Source organism: Piliocolobus tephrosceles, chromosome 14, assembly GCF_002776525.5.
Source record: "Piliocolobus tephrosceles isolate RC106 chromosome 14, ASM277652v3, whole genome shotgun sequence".
In the NCBI taxonomy this organism is placed as follows: Eukaryota; Metazoa; Chordata; class Mammalia; order Primates; family Cercopithecidae; genus Piliocolobus; species Piliocolobus tephrosceles.
Genome location: NC_045447.1, coordinates 29,995,808 through 30,011,243, shown reverse-complemented (window position 1 = coordinate 30,011,243; position 15,436 = coordinate 29,995,808). Strand labels below are relative to the sequence as shown.

Below are 15,436 nucleotides of genomic sequence, written 5' to 3'. Positions count from 1 at the left end.
GTCAACCTAGGCTCAAACACAGTACTCTTCTCCCATTTATTTAGATCTTTTAGCTGTTTCCTCTTCTGTGAAATTATTTTTTAACTGATTTTTAATGGCTAAATCTTTTTATTTTTGTTCATTGGAGTATTTTATTTATTCTAGGTACTACAAATCATTTGTTGGTTATTTGTGTTGGAATCATATTCTCCCACTTAACGACTTATTTCACTTTGATGAACAGAGGTTCATGCAGTGTTGTGATCACAGCTCACAGCAGGCTTAACCTCCCCAGCTCAAGCAATCCTCCCACCTCAGCCTCCAGAGTAGCTGGGACCACAGGTGCACACCATCACACCGGCTAATTTTTTGTATTTATTGCAGAAACTGGGTTTTACTATGTTGCCCAGGCTGGTCTCAAAATCCTGGACTCAAGGGATCCACCCACCTTAGCTTCCCAAAGTGCTGAGATTACAGATGTGAGCCACTGCGCCTGGCCTAGGTTCTTCATTTTAAAGAAGTCAAATTTATCCATTTTTTTCTTAAGGTTTGTACTCGAGGTATACTAACAAATCCTTTCCCAGCATAAGGTAATGAAGATATTGCCCTATTTTTTTTTCCCCTAAAAGTGTTGTGAGCTTTTACTTTCACATTGTCTTTAATCCATCTGAAATTGATGTTTTTACCGGTATGAGACAGAGATCCAATTTCATATATTTCTATTTAGATATCCAATTGTCCCAGCTTAATTTTTTTTAAGTTCTTCCTTTCCCCATTGACCAGCAATGCCAATTGTCATTTACCAAGTTTCCATATATGTGTGGATCTGTTCTAGGGTTTTCTATTCTGTTTCACAGGTCTATGTTTTTCAACCCTGTTCTGATACCCACATTGTCTTAATTACTATAGTTTCATAATGAGTCTTGAAATCTGGCAAAGCAAGTCCATCCACCTTGTTTCTCTTCTGCCTAATCTTGGCCCTTTGTGCTTTCATATAAACTTCAGAATTACTTTTATCAAGTTCTGCTGAAAAATCTTGCTGAAATTCTCATGGAAATTGCATTAAATTGATCAAAAGGGATAACTGATATGTCTATAATATGTCAACCTAGGCTCAAACACAGTACTCTTCTCCCATTTATTTAGATCCATGTTGGCTTTCGGTAAAATTTTTAAATTTTCTCCATGAAGTTTGACCACTTTTGCTATGTATGTATAGAGAAAGATCTCTATCTCTGTATATATATAGCAAAAGTGATATATTCTTAGGAAGCTCATATTTTGCTGTTATTGTTAATATAACTGGATTTTTTAATAATTACTTTTTCTGTGTATTTTTTATTATTTTAAAATTATTTTTTAAAGACAGGGTCCTTGTTGGCCAGGGTGGAGTACAGTGGCATGATCACAGCTAACTGCAGCCCTGCACTGCTGGGCTCAAGCCATCCTCCCATTTTTTAGCCTCCTGAATAGCTGAGGCTAGAGTAGCTGGGATTACAGGCAGCAGACAGAGCGCCTGTGCTTTATTTGTTATCAACATAGAAAAATGCAATTGATTTTAGTGTCCTACATTCAGTGAACTTGCCAACACTCCTAATTTTTATAATTTACTTGTAGACTCTTTTGAGTTTTCTATGTAGGTTTTTATATCACATTGAGATTTTTGGTTTTTCCTTTCCTATATTTATTCCTTTTATTTCTTCTCCTTGTCTTATTACACTGGCTAGAATTTCCAGTGCAGTGTTGAATAGAATCTATGATAGCAGGCATCTCACTCTGGTTTCTGGCTTTAAAGGAAATGTTTATTTTAAATTTGACTGTGGCTATGATGTTAACTGAAAGTTTTCTGTAGATACTCTGTCAGGTTAAGGACATTTTTTCTTAATACTAGCTTCCTAAGTGCTTCTTATCATTATTAGAAGTTGAATTTAGTTGAATGCTTTTTCTGCATCATTGTTATGAAAATATATCTTTTCTAATTTGTGAATGCAAAAAAACTGTACACATTTTTCTAATATTGATATAATCTTGCATTCTTAGAATAAGGCCAGTAACCCAGGACTTTTCACTTGGAGAGTCAGAAGAAGCCAGATGATACCAGAATAGAAACTATCTACTTTAAACTGTATAGTGCCAGTCCTACTTGTTTACCTCCAAACCTTGCCTCCTCCATGACATCACTGCTGACTCATTCATGCCTTCTCTGAGCCTTTAGAGTATGTTCCATTGATGATGTTCATTTGACATTTTGCGTGTGCTATTCTATACATGACCTATCTACCAACTAGAATATAAGCCCCTCAAAAAACAGCAACAAATAAGCACACAATAAATGCTTGCTTAAAATGTTTAAAATATCCTTGTGGATGAGATGGTGAAACATGAGTTGGGTAATAATACAGCATTCTCAGAAAATGAGATTTTTGGACATATGAGTTTTCTGGAGAACTGCTATTTTAATCGCCTAACACTGAAACTTTAAAATCATTCTAAATTGTACTTCCCTGCTTTGTTAACCGAGTATTCTGGCCATGCTTAATACACTTCTTGATTTTAACTTTTTCTTGTTAAGGACAGCCAATTATGAAGAATATCAGTTATGGTGTTGTGGTAGAGACATAGCTGTAGATACACAATGTGTGGGATGCAAATCCTCAGCTGTGACCCTGAACAAAGCTTTAACAGGAAAAAAAAAAAAAAAAAAAAAGGCAGGCATTCTTCCCCTTTGTCATTGACCTCTAACTCTCAGCAGTGATTTACACTTTTCTTCCTCTGCTTTCCTACTCTTCCCTGGCTTCTTTCAACCCAGAATTACACAATGCAGAACTGTAAGACTGATACATTTTTAGCAGTGATACTGTGAAAAGTTGCCGTTTCTCCAGATTATGACTTTCTAGCTTGTTTTTCCACTGTGTACTATCTTTTTCTAAGGACCTCATTACTGCTTCTAATATCTAGAGAGGACACAGCATACGGTGTAGCAAAGAGAACCGTCTGGAGTCAGGGTACCTGGATTCAAATTCCAGTTTGGCACTTATTGAAAGCCCTAATGACATATTATTTAACCTCACTATTCCTCAGTTTCCTCGCCCGAACCACGAGAATATATACCTACCTCACATGATTGTTATGAGAATTAATGAGAATTAATGCCTCTTAAAACTGCTCCAATATTTCTCATTTTGGTTGTGCTTGTGCTAGTGGAGATAGGGGAGGAGGGGTGGATCTGACATTACTGAGGGATCCCAGCGCCCCTTCCCACTGGTCAGAACCTCTATGAGACACCGGAAAAGAGGGGGAGAGTGTCAGGTATATTCATCACTGCACTGTTAGCCATGCGAAGGTGAAGAAAATAGGGATGTTTATTTAACCAGCATAACAGGAATCCAGTGACATGTGTGACTGCTGTTTTCAAATATTTGCAGGGCTGGGCTGGAGAAGAGATAATAGCATTGAGAATTCTATGCAACAGCTACAGGATCCCCTTCACTGAACATGTTTAAGCAAGGTACTGGCGGCCAGGTGTTAAGGATGCTACAAGAAAGAATTTTTAAAGTTGGATGATCTTTAAGATTTCTTCAATCTCTAAAATCTTGGTAATCCTAGTGTGAGTCACGAAGCGGTTACAACCTAGATGTGAGTCACACATCGCCAACGCGCTCCCGAAGGCACAGAATTCACTCCTCACAGTGCTTGGCATCTTACCACAGACCTAAGTGAGGAATTCTAGCCCTGAAGCTGCATATAACCCAGCTCGGAGAAACAAAAACTTTCCTAAAACTCAGGGCGTCGGTTAGCTGATTGGGAAATACAGTAACGCACACATCCCAAACGGGACTTGGCAAAACGGTGTGCATCTGGATTAACTGTCGGACAGTCTCCACGTCACTTTTCCACGAGGCCGGACAGAAGCGGGCAGAAGTGAGCAGCAGCAGGTTCAGGGGAAGGGGCAGGGTAGCCGGGATGAATGGGAGCCCGGAGAACTGACCCACGGCGGGGAGGGACAAAGGATCGGGGAGCGCACGCTGGGCGGGGAGGCCGGGAGGAATATCCCAGGCGGAGGAGCCGGGCTCGGGACCGGGATGCGAACTGGTGACAGAGTCGGTTAACGAGGGCCCTAAGTGCCAGTGGGGGGGCTCGCGGGGGTCCTCTCTCCCTCTGGAGCTGGGCTCGACCACTCGCCCCGCGGAGGGCGCCTCGCCCAGCCGGGGGTCCCCGGGAGCCGCAGACCCGAGGCAGGTACTGGCGGTAAAGGCCCGGGCCGGCACCCGCGCCCCGCAGCCTCCCCTGCTGCCAAGTCCACTCAACCCTGCCGCCGGAGTTTGGACTGTCCAGTCTCTCGCCGCCCGGGCCGAGGCCCGTCCCGGAGCCCCACACAGGCGGTCGGACAACAACGCCGCAGTGCCGGCGCGGAAAGTGGGGCAGCTACTGCCTCTCGTCCGGTCGCGCGAGCGGCGGCCGCCATCGCGGGCCGCGGCGGGTGGGAGAAGAGGGGCAGCGCCGGGCGCCACTTTACCTGAGAAACCAGCGGGAGCAGCGTCTGCTCCACCGAGCGAGTTTTGATCTCCAGTCCCGAGTCGAGGGCGAAGCCCAAAGGGCCGGAGCCGTAGACTGCTCCGGCGCCGCCAACGCCGGCGGGTCCGGGAGAGGCGGCCATGGCCCTCGGTCTATCCCGCAGCCGGGACTCCGCGCCACTGCTAGCCCGCCGCCAGTCAGTCCACCGCCCGCGGCGGTGGCGACAGGACACCCGCGCCGCCCGAGGCCCCGCCCCCAACCCTGCGTCCCCGCCGCCGTCCCCGTATGGCCCCGCCCCCCGCAGTACAGCCTAGGGTGGTCTCCCTGCGGCCCCGCCCCCTAAGCCGGGTCCCGCCCCCGCACGGCCCCGCCCCTATCTCGTCTCAGACCCCTTCCAAGGGTTCCAGGCACCATCTCGCCAGGGTGGCGAAGAGACTTAATCAACAGACTGAGAAGCATGAAGAAATGTTTTGTCAACTACCGTATCTGCCAGTGAGAACCTATCAGAGTAATAAAGAATCTCAGGCTGGCCAGTCCACCCGGACACCTTGGCCTGGATCATTTCTTCTTCCATAAGACCAGATTGATGAGCTGGGTACCATCAACCTGAGGCATCAGAAAGCTCTTTCCCAAACACCGCTGAAAGGTGCTTCACAGTGCTTCAACCTGTCGCTTCAGCTTCATCCACCTACCAGTGCTGCGCAGATGTCTTTGGTATTGAAGGTAGCCAAGCTTCAGCTTCTTTTTCTTCATTCAAAAAGGACAGGTCCTTAAACCAACTTTTTCTTCCAATTCTTACTTCTCAGCCAACCATCTCACCACTTCCTCACCTATCACAAGGCCAGGTTCCCCTGTGCACTGAGGGCCCTTGACCTCTATAAGGCACCCAGTGTCCACTCCCCGGACACACCTTCCCTTATGAAGTTGACAGTATTTCATAAGAATTCAGTGTACACAATGGTGCCGGAGGAAATGGCAAGATAGAAGGCCTAAGAGACAGATGGATGGATTCATGGAAGTTTGGCTTCACAAAAGATCAAGTTTTTCAACACACAGGAGATTAAGTTTACCACCTGATTCATTCAACACTAGTAATTTTATTTCAAAATATAAATATTTCACATTAACAAAGAAGTTACATCAGTAGGTTGTCAAAGCAAGTTAAAGCTAAGAAACAGCATTTGTGTGAGAACAGAGTATTTATTGTATTTGAATATTCTTTTTTACTTTTGAATTGCCTCCTTCGCGTGAGAACCCGGGGATGATATATTTTCACAGTTATGTAAGCAATTACAACTCTATATCAAATCTTAGTTCAAAATTAAATTGCACTGGAAATACACTTCAGTTACCTAAGTAAGTGGCACTGCAAAGGGCAAAGGGTTTTCTTTGGGATGGCTACAATGAGAGTTACATCTGCTGGGTCTCTGCAATAAAAAAGAAATGGTATTTGATAATAAGCCAAAATGATCAGGATTTGCTTCCATACTTTTCACTGTGAAATAAAAAGCTAGTAAGAAACCAGGTGTCTAGTAAAGAACTCTGGACTTGGAGTCAGAAGTTCTGCAACTAAATACTGGCTCCATCATTTTGTGGTATAAACTTAGGGGAATATCACCAAAAACTTTTCAGAGCCTCCAGAGCCCCCCCAACTTTACAACAAGGATAATACTGTCTGTCTCGCAGGGCTGTTACAAAAGGTGTCTGAAAACTATAAAGTGCCATACAAAAGCATTATTAAAATGTAGTATCAATATATCACCACTGTATTTGCACATTAGTTAATCCTTGAAAAACCTGCAAAATTAAACACAAATACTGATTTTACACACCATAGGCGGAAAAGAATCTCTATACCTTAAGTATAGCTCTAAACAGCAAATATGCTTGCTTTCTAGACTTCAAGATTTATTACACACTACATGTTACCACAGTAATAGATCTGCCATTCAGTATTTCCATTAGGGATGTCTTCTCAAACAGCTGTAAACTTGATCAAGTGCCATGCTTCCCAAAGGACCCTGTAGTCCTTTGAGACGCTCTGAGGAATAAAGAAGGGGAGTGCAGTCTAAGGTCAAACAGTGTTTGTCCCCTCTTATAAATTCACAATGTGTAATAGCATGTTCAAAACTCTTAGAAGTCCTACAGAAAGGAAACAAACTCAGCATTCCTTCATTTTAATTGACCATGCAATCCCCCACCCCCAACACACACATACTTTTTTCTCTTACACCTATTAACATCTCTGGGAACTACGGCTATAAGGAACACATTTTGCCAAAAGCTGCTTGACCATGAGGAAAAGGAAAGAGAAGTAGAACAACGGAGAGAAAAAAAAAGAACTCTATTCTACTCTGAATTCTGTTACTAACTGGCTGTATATGTCAGACAAGTCACTTAAACCTATAAATTTGTGTCTTTCTCTAGAAAGTGACAGGACCACCCAATTTTAGAAGTCCCATTCTAGCACAGAATTTCTGACTCTAGTAGACAGAACAACTTGATTTATAATTCTCTCGAACTATCAAAAATAACCAGTCAGTGGCTGCACATAGCATGTGTGTTTTTTTGCAGGTTCCCAATAATCAGTAAGTTAATAAAATGAATATATTTTGATGGCAGAATGTTGAAAGACAAGAAACTAATAAAAAGTACTTGTTTTTAGCTGGAACTAGCATTTGGAAGTAATGCTAGCCAGAGGCTATTTCCACTGTGAAATGCACACTCAAAGTCCTAGTGTAATATTCTTGTAAGGGTCTTAGGAGGCCCCTCAGAGGAAACTGCAGAGTCAGGGTTAGAGTATGAGAAGTCCTAAAGGTTTTTGTTTTTTGGGTTTTTTTCCTATAAACCCTGAGGTTGAAAGCTCTGGATAGCTCACCTAAATTACTTTAACCCCTCACAGCCTGAATTTCTGAGTATTTCTTGCCCAGTAGTGACACATTCCTGAGGCACTAATATAACCCAAATGGAAACTACAGGGCCTAGGAAATCCAGATAGGTCACAATAAGTTCATGTGAAGATCAAGGTGAGCCAGAAGATCTCCTCTGCAAGCCATTTAATAGCCCTTTAACTGTAATAAGCAGCTCCACTTTCAAAAGCTAGAGTTTGTTTACTTACAGGGTCTCCATCTAACATGCTGGATTTCTTCCCACTGTCATGGGTCAACCCACACTAGTGTCAGAAGACAAGGGAAAGCTCTGCCAGCTAACCACTTCTTATCAAAGAGGGTATGAAGAAACCTTGCAATTTTAACAATAACTAAGACCAGTATGTAAGGTGGTCTTACAGAGATCACTTGCAGGAACTAACACTGATAGGAACACTTCAGAACTCAAACAGCACTCACATACCAGGGAATTTATGCTAAAAATCCCATGCCTTCTTCTCTCTCAGAAAAGAGAGGAGCATACCTGTGTGGAGAGCTTGTATTTTCTCCCTTCCCATCCATTCGGTTTACAACTGAATAGCGAATGTGAACTTGAAACTAATCTTTAATAAATCTATAAAATGCAAGATATTATGACCAATTTCTGTACTCAGATTTTACTGAAGTGACTTCTACTTCATCAATGTACCGTCTGTTTCCAAAGAAACTTCCCCTTTCTGGGTCAAATTCTGACTGAGATTGTAAAGGCAGGTTATCTTTGAGACTTGAGCTTAAATTAAAACTCCTACCTTTTCATACCACTTGATCTGTTGCCCTGTTCAAATTCTGTTCTGTTGCCCTGTTCAACCTCCCTCATTGCATCTGAGGAATCATGCTGGATGCTTCTTTCTGGTTTGGAGGGTTCCAACAAGACCTACCCAGCTGGTGGACCTTCCTAGTCCTTCTGCTGTTGCTGTAGCAATGGGGCAGTTCAAGTTTCCTGATCATGGCTGTGAAGCACTCTGGGGCACCTCTGCTCCTGGTATTTCAGGGTGATATTACATCACTGCTGCTAATTTTGGTAGCTCTAAACTATTATCTTAAAGACCTCTAAGAACCTTATATTTATGCTAATAATTATCCCAGCAAGAAACATTAGCTCTAGTTTTTTGCAATATCACTTTATACAGCTAAAATCACTTGGTATATGTATAGTAACTCATTGTATATATGTCTCTGATGAATATGTACTAATTACAGCTATATACTAACCAGTGCATAATGAACAAAAATTAATGATTTTTTAGCCTTTTAATGCAAAAAAATTAAATTTAGTATTACCTATGATCTGGCTAAGAGCAAGAGGCTTTTTTTTTTTTTATTTTTAAAGACAGAGTCTCACTCTGTCGCCCAGGCTGGGGTGCAGTGGCTGGATCTCAGCTCACTGCAAGCTCCACCTCCCAGGTTTACGCCATTCTCCTGCCTCAGCCTCCTGAGTAGCTGGGACTACAGGCACCCGCCACCTCGTCTGGCTAGTTTTTTTGTATTTTTTAGTAGAGACGCGGTTTCACCGTGTTAGCCAGGATGGTCTCGATCTCCTGACCTCGTGATCCGCCCGTCTCGGCCTCCCAAAGTGCTGGGATTACAGGCTTGAACCACCACACCCGGCCAAGAGGCCTTCTTATGAGTGATCTCCATCACCCTGTACAGTGCCTGGCACGGAGCCTAGAGTTTAGCAAACTCTCAAGAAATGTTTTAGTGAATGAATGAATGATTGACTAAAGAAGAGTATGAGTTACTTAGTGACCAAATCTAATACTCAGTGAAATAGCTGATTATAATCGCTAAATGATTCATAATAGAAATAAAGAGATCTGTATGCAGTCTACTCCATACAAACAGAAGATCTCATGGTAGCCTTTTCTAAATAACATTTTTCTTCAGCAGTGTACGAATAAATTTAAGCGGATCATAATTATCAGTGACTTCTTAGGGAGATGTTTTAGGACAAATTATTAATATTTCTACCTTTAAATACTTTCCAAAAAGGAAATCTTCAACACTTAAGAACTACCCCCACTTTTTTTTTTTCCTTGGGACAGTGTCTCACTCTCTCACCCAGGCTGGAGTGCAGTGGCGCCATCTTGGCTCACTGCAGCCTCAACCTCCTGGGCTCTGGTGATCCTCATACATCAGCCTCCTGAGTAGCTCGGAATATAGGCACACCACCATGCCCAGGTAATTTTTTTTATTTTTTGTAGAGATGGGGTTTCGCCATGTTGCCTAGGCTGATGTCAAACCCCTGGGCTCAAGCAATCCACCCACCTCAGCCTTCCAAAGTGCTGGAATTACAGATGTGAGACACCACCTACAGCCTGGCAGAGAACCCTGTTCTCTTTCACATTTCCCTGGGAGCAGAGGATAGGCCTGATGATTGTTTTAAACAGTAGAAAGGGTTCAGCTAAGAACTACAGTCCACTCTCAGCCCTGTCATATACCATAGGACAAGTCTTCATTCACAACAAATGGATAGCAACACCTGTCTCGTAACACTGGGAAAACTGCATACAGTATTTAGAAGGAACACTAGTACAGCAGAATCTGCAGACAACAGAGTCAAAGATCTGAGGCCAAATCCTACTAAACTTTACAACTTGGAGTTGGTCACTTTTCTGAACTTTAGCTTCTCCATCAGTGTAAAACTGATGTAAAATAATATAAAGCTATATGAAAGCTGATGTGATGGACTTGTGAAATAGTATGTGCAAAAGGACTTTGTAAAAATGTAAAGCACTATGCTGGTTATTGTGATATCTGGGATTATTTTTAAAGTTGCAATTCAATTCAACAAGCATTCATTTAGAGTCATATGCAAGGCACTGTGCTAAAAGATGGGAAAATACTACATAAATATAAAATTCTGCTGAAAACTAACTTATTGGCAGAGTTCCAAATAATGAAACGGATACATTTAACAAATCAGAGTATTGCTACACCTGAGATTTTTCACTTCAAACCCTTGGAAGGAGAAAACCTAACAACAGCATGAATTTTATCATACTGTTACCATTCATAGCAGCTTAATAAGTATTTCACTTCAACGTGGTCAGCCAAGTTTTGTAATTTGGCAATAGTGTAAAGGAGCGTTAAGAGAAAAGGAAGAGGAGGAAGAGCTTCAGTCTTTGTATCTTCCAAGGTTACAACATAAAACTGAACATCAAATAAGCCACCCCACCCTTATACTTATGATTTATTGTTTCTTAAAGAACGTATAATACATTGTGGGAGAAGTGTAGAAGATTCATTTTTCCTGCTCACTCAACTACACACTCAAAAGTGAAAGCCCTCTTCCTTGAAAAGTGACTGTCTTAGAAAAGTTTAACAATAGATTTCTTAAACCAGGAAAAAATTACACCATATATTCTTTTAACAGCAGGTAGTTTAGAGTTCTTAAAATAACTTTATAAATATATAATATAGTAATATAGATAACCAAAGTGGAAGAATTTCAAGCCAGGGTACCAGTGTATAAAATGAAACTTTTCAAGCCATCTTAACAACAGTTAAGTGAGCAAACTACCAATTCTGAACTCTCAAGCTGTGTTTTAAAATACAAAGCATCCCGCAGCAAGTTCTCTCTTGTCCAGGCATTCTGTATGTAAGGCCAGGAGGTTTCTGCTTCTTTCCTGGGTTCTGCTTGCTAGGCACAGCTGAAAGGGCAGAAGGCCACAGCTGAGCTTAACTTACTGTCAAATTTGAACTTCCTAGAAAAATCACTGCAGAGGAAACCATATCAACCTACTGAAGATTTCAGATCTTCAGAAATGTCACAGAAAGTCCTAAAAGAAAAAAAGACGGAATGATCAGTTGATTACCATAAAACAGTATCCTATTATTACAATCTTTTGGAGCCCTAATACGATTATATAGTCACTACTTTTTCTTAAGATTTTCATTGAGTATTGTTTCACAGTCTGCTAGTTGTTGCTCTTTCTTTATTAACAAGAACTCCATTTTTTTGCTGGATCCATTGTGCAAAGGACTATTTCCCTTGAAACTACACATGACCATGTGACTATACTTTGGTTAATGAGATTTAAGTAGACATGTTGTGCAACTTCTGGGCAGTTCCTTAAAAGAGAAGAGCAATCTTCTTCAGCTCTTCCACCTTGTTACTGGCTCCAAGTGGATATGATGATTGATGTTAAAGAGAAAAAACACTAAGAGATCAAAGATTAAATGCTAAGTGGATACATTTTATTACAAAATAGAAATTGTAATCCAACAGAGTCCAAGCTCTAAGAGATGTGGTTCAGTGCAGGAAAAATGGGGTAGGTCTTTCAAACAAGTGACCTTGTACTTCTACTGTTTCTGACACACATTAAACAAGCTAAGCGAACAATGTTATTGGCGGGTAATATCTGGGCTGGATGAAGGTGGCTGAGCACCATGCCTGGCTGCTGCATACATGAAATGTCTACCTCAGGACTGTAGTAGCTAGCTTGCTTTTGCTACATAATTTACATGTCTGAGCTGGGATAAATCACCTGGTTAAATTCACATCTGTGCTGGCAGCCAAATGGCCAGGTCAGAATTTATCAATGAACATGAGCTCAAGCATCCATATAAGACAAAAAGGCCTCGCACCAAGGCTGACAGTGTATCAGGATGAAGAGAGACTGGGACCAGCTGTTTATGCAACAGTCATTCAAGCCCTGGATGGCCTACCTTCTTTTACACAAGCAAGAAATAAACTACTAGGTTAAGTTACTGTTACTTTGAGTCTTGTTGATGATGGGTTTTTTGTTTAGTTTTTGGTTATGTACAGCCTAAACTACCTTAAGTGATACAGATATAAAGCACAGTCTATTACCATCCTTTCAGATAGAAGTTATATTGCTCCTTTACAATAAGTCCACATATTAGAAATACAGAAAAATATTTGCCTTTACAGTTTGTTTTTGTTTTTTTGAGACAAGGTCTCACTCTGTTGCCCAGGCTGGAGTGTACTGGTGCTATCTCGGCTCACTGCAACCTCTGCCTCCTGGGCTCAAGCCATCCTCCCACCTCAGCCTCTTGAGTAGCTGGGACTACAGGGAACATGACACCACACCTGGCTAATTTTTATACTTTTTTGTATAGACACGGTTTCACCATGTTGCCCAGGCTGGTCTTGAACTCCTGAGCTCAAGTGATCTACCCACCTTGGCCTCCCAAAGTGCTGGGATTACGGACATGAGCCATCATGTCCGTCCCCAAATAATTTTAATATTACAATAAAAGTTATATTAATTATATAATATAAAATTATATAATTTATATTAAATTTATAATTATGTAAATGATGTTATATTAATTTGCAATATCACTATTTTTTCTTTATATACACATACACATATACTATGTTGTTTCTTCATAGATAGATAGATAGATAGATAGATAGATAGATAGATAGATAGATAAAAAGATTTGTTTTTTAAAGACAGGGTTTCACTCCGTCACCCAGGTTGGAGTGCAGTGGTGTGATCACAGTTCCTGGGCTCAAGAAGCTTTGGGCTCAAGTGATCATCTAACCTCAGCCTCCCAGGTAGCTGAGACTGAGCTATGCCTAATTTTTTTTTCAAATTTTTTTGTAGAGATAGGGTTTCTCTATGTCACCCAGGCTGATCTCAGACTCCTAGCTTCAAGTAACTCCACCTCAGCTTCCCCCAAAGTTCTAGGATTACAGGTGTGAGCCATCGTGCCTGGCAGATTTTTTAAATCATAGTCAAATAAAGCTAAGTTTATTTCATACTAATAACCAACTCTTGGTTATTGTCAACAAACTACTCAACTTGTTCATTAGAAATAGAGCTAAAGGCCAGGCATGGTGGCTCACACCTGTAATCTTAGCACTTTAAGAGGCTGAGGTAGGAGAACTGCTTGAGCCAGGAGTTCAAGACCAGCCTGGGCAACAGTGAGACCTCATCTCTACAAAAAAAATTTAAAAATTAGCCAGGCATGGTGGCACATGCCTATAGTCCCATCTACTTGGGAGGCTAAGGTGGGAGGATCACCTGAGCCCAAGAGGTTGAAGCTGCAGTGACTCTAGGTGATGCCACCCCAGTCCAGCCTGGGCAACAAAATGAGACCCTGCACCACCACCACAACCCCCTGAAAAAAAAAGGAAGGAAGGGAAGGAGGGAAGAAGGAATAAAATGAAGTACAATATAAAGTAAGTGTTCCATAAACTTAAGAAACAGCTCACAGTAGTAGAAACTAAAGATAACAAAAAGCTTTCATTAGGTACAATCACCTAAAAATTTACAAAACAATCTGAACTTAAAATGTAATTCCACAATCATGCCCCCTCCCTTACTCCTTTTCTCTCCTGACTCTCAATTCATACAAATATTTAGGAGGGCCACAGGCAAGGCAGAGTTCAATTAAAGACTAACCTTGCAGCACTCAATGAGGAGGTACTTCAGTGTTAAGAGGGGAACAGGTAAAATGTTCACAGAAAAGAAATCACCTTCAAGGATGTTCAGTTATCTCAAGGCTCTTTCAAGGATGGTGCCCTAAGCCTCTGGATCTCTGAAGCACACCTCTACTAGCACAGCTCTACTTTGAAAAACTGTGAGTCTCCTGGCTATGGATCCTGAGGCTTTGAGAGGGTTTATGTGTGACATGAATACACCAACCATTTTTAAAGATGCTGGCTCATCTAATAATTGAATTTTCTTTTCTTAAAGATTTTTATGTTCTGAAAACAAGTCCAAAAGTGAAGATTTGTATACACACATGTATGTTTATATGTATTATCTATCTATCTATCTATCTATCTATCTATCTATCTATCTATCTATCTATCTCAAACCAGTGTTTCTCAATCTTGACATTGTTCTACATTATAAGATGTTCTGCAGCATCTCCCAGCCTCTATCCAACTAGAATGACAATCAAAATGAATCCAGACATGAGAAAATGTCTGGGGAGAAAAAAAATCACCCTCACACTCCTGTCAGCACTATAGCTCTAGATAGCTATTTTTCAGTCTCACCCAAGTTTGTGTTTTTACATTTGTCTACATGCCAAGCTGGCTGCTGTCTCAGACAATATGAATTTCAGGTAGCACTTAATTCTGAAAAGCCCTGGAAAATCTTTGCAAGCAATAGTCAAAAACTGGCTAATACTACAAAGCATTTTCTAATACCCAACGGAGTTCTTTGAATCTTTTCAAATTTCTCAGATACCTACAATTTTATATCTATTAACTATTCATTTCCTCTAAATTATGAATGAAGATTTCTGCCTCAGGGCAAAGACACATTAAATAAGATTAAGGCTGTGGTTAGTCTAGTCACTGCTCTCTGTTGACAAGTAAGCTTAGCCGTAACCTTGAAATTCCTACCTACTATTAAATTTTGTCTCCAGGCCAAGAAAGCCTCCAAAAGGACTCAGGAAAACAAACAAACAAAACAAAGAAAACCAACAACTTGAAGCAAGCTTAGAAATCAGTTACTAAGAGTCTTTCATCTCAATGTTCTCTCTAGGTATGTAGGGTATCAGGGTGATGGAGCGGGAGGTGTGTGTGTGTACAGAACCCTACTGAAGTAACACTGATCTTGAACAAATCTCTATCTCCAGGAAAACAGTATCTATAGTCTAGAGATGCAGAAATTATTTGGTTTTTGGCTTATTCTAGAGGCACAGCTCTAACTAATAAGCAAAGTTCATAAAACTATAATTCTCTGCGTTAAAAATAAACACTGCATTGATACTATTTTCTGAAAATGTTTTAACATCCTACCTAAACCATCTAAATACGGTATTCTTTCCCAAATTCTAAGGATTATCATGCTGCAAGGAATCATGGCTATAGAATTTCTCATCTAAGAATAAGCAATGCAGAATGGGTCCACAGGTGACTGGGGGACTAGTTAACATTTTACACCTCCTTTCAGAGCAACAGGGATTGTGCAGTGTAGTCTCTCACTATTCCTTGCTCCTTGAAAATATTTTGGGATCTGCTTGCCCCAAAGTTTCAATGAGATCTTTACAAATTCATTTCACCCCCTACCCTCTTCCCTCCATGT

At 41.1% G+C, this 15,436-nt stretch overlaps 2 protein-coding genes across 4 annotated transcripts in view; both read right to left on the bottom strand.

Moving 5' to 3' along the window:
• The window catches only part of CTNNAL1 (catenin alpha like 1), a 72,808-nt gene extending 68,062 nt beyond the window's left edge, over nucleotides 1–4,746 (bottom strand). For both annotated transcript variants that reach the window (XM_023202199.1, XM_023202202.1), the window contains exon 1: nucleotides 4,496–4,746. In XM_023202199.1, coding sequence (XP_023057967.1) covers nucleotides 4,496–4,636 — 141 coding nt within the window. In that variant the 5' untranslated portion in view covers nucleotides 4,637–4,746. The remainder of the gene's footprint in view (nucleotides 1–4,495) is intronic.
• A 4,866-nt stretch (nucleotides 4,747–9,612) lies between these two features.
• Nucleotides 9,613–15,436, bottom strand: part of TMEM245 (transmembrane protein 245) — a 102,089-nt gene continuing 96,265 nt past the window's right edge. For both annotated transcript variants that reach the window (XM_023202173.1, XM_023202180.1), the window contains one exon: nucleotides 9,613–11,200. In XM_023202173.1, coding sequence (XP_023057941.1) covers nucleotides 11,155–11,200 — 46 coding nt within the window. In that variant the 3' untranslated portion in view covers nucleotides 9,613–11,154. The remainder of the gene's footprint in view (nucleotides 11,201–15,436) is intronic.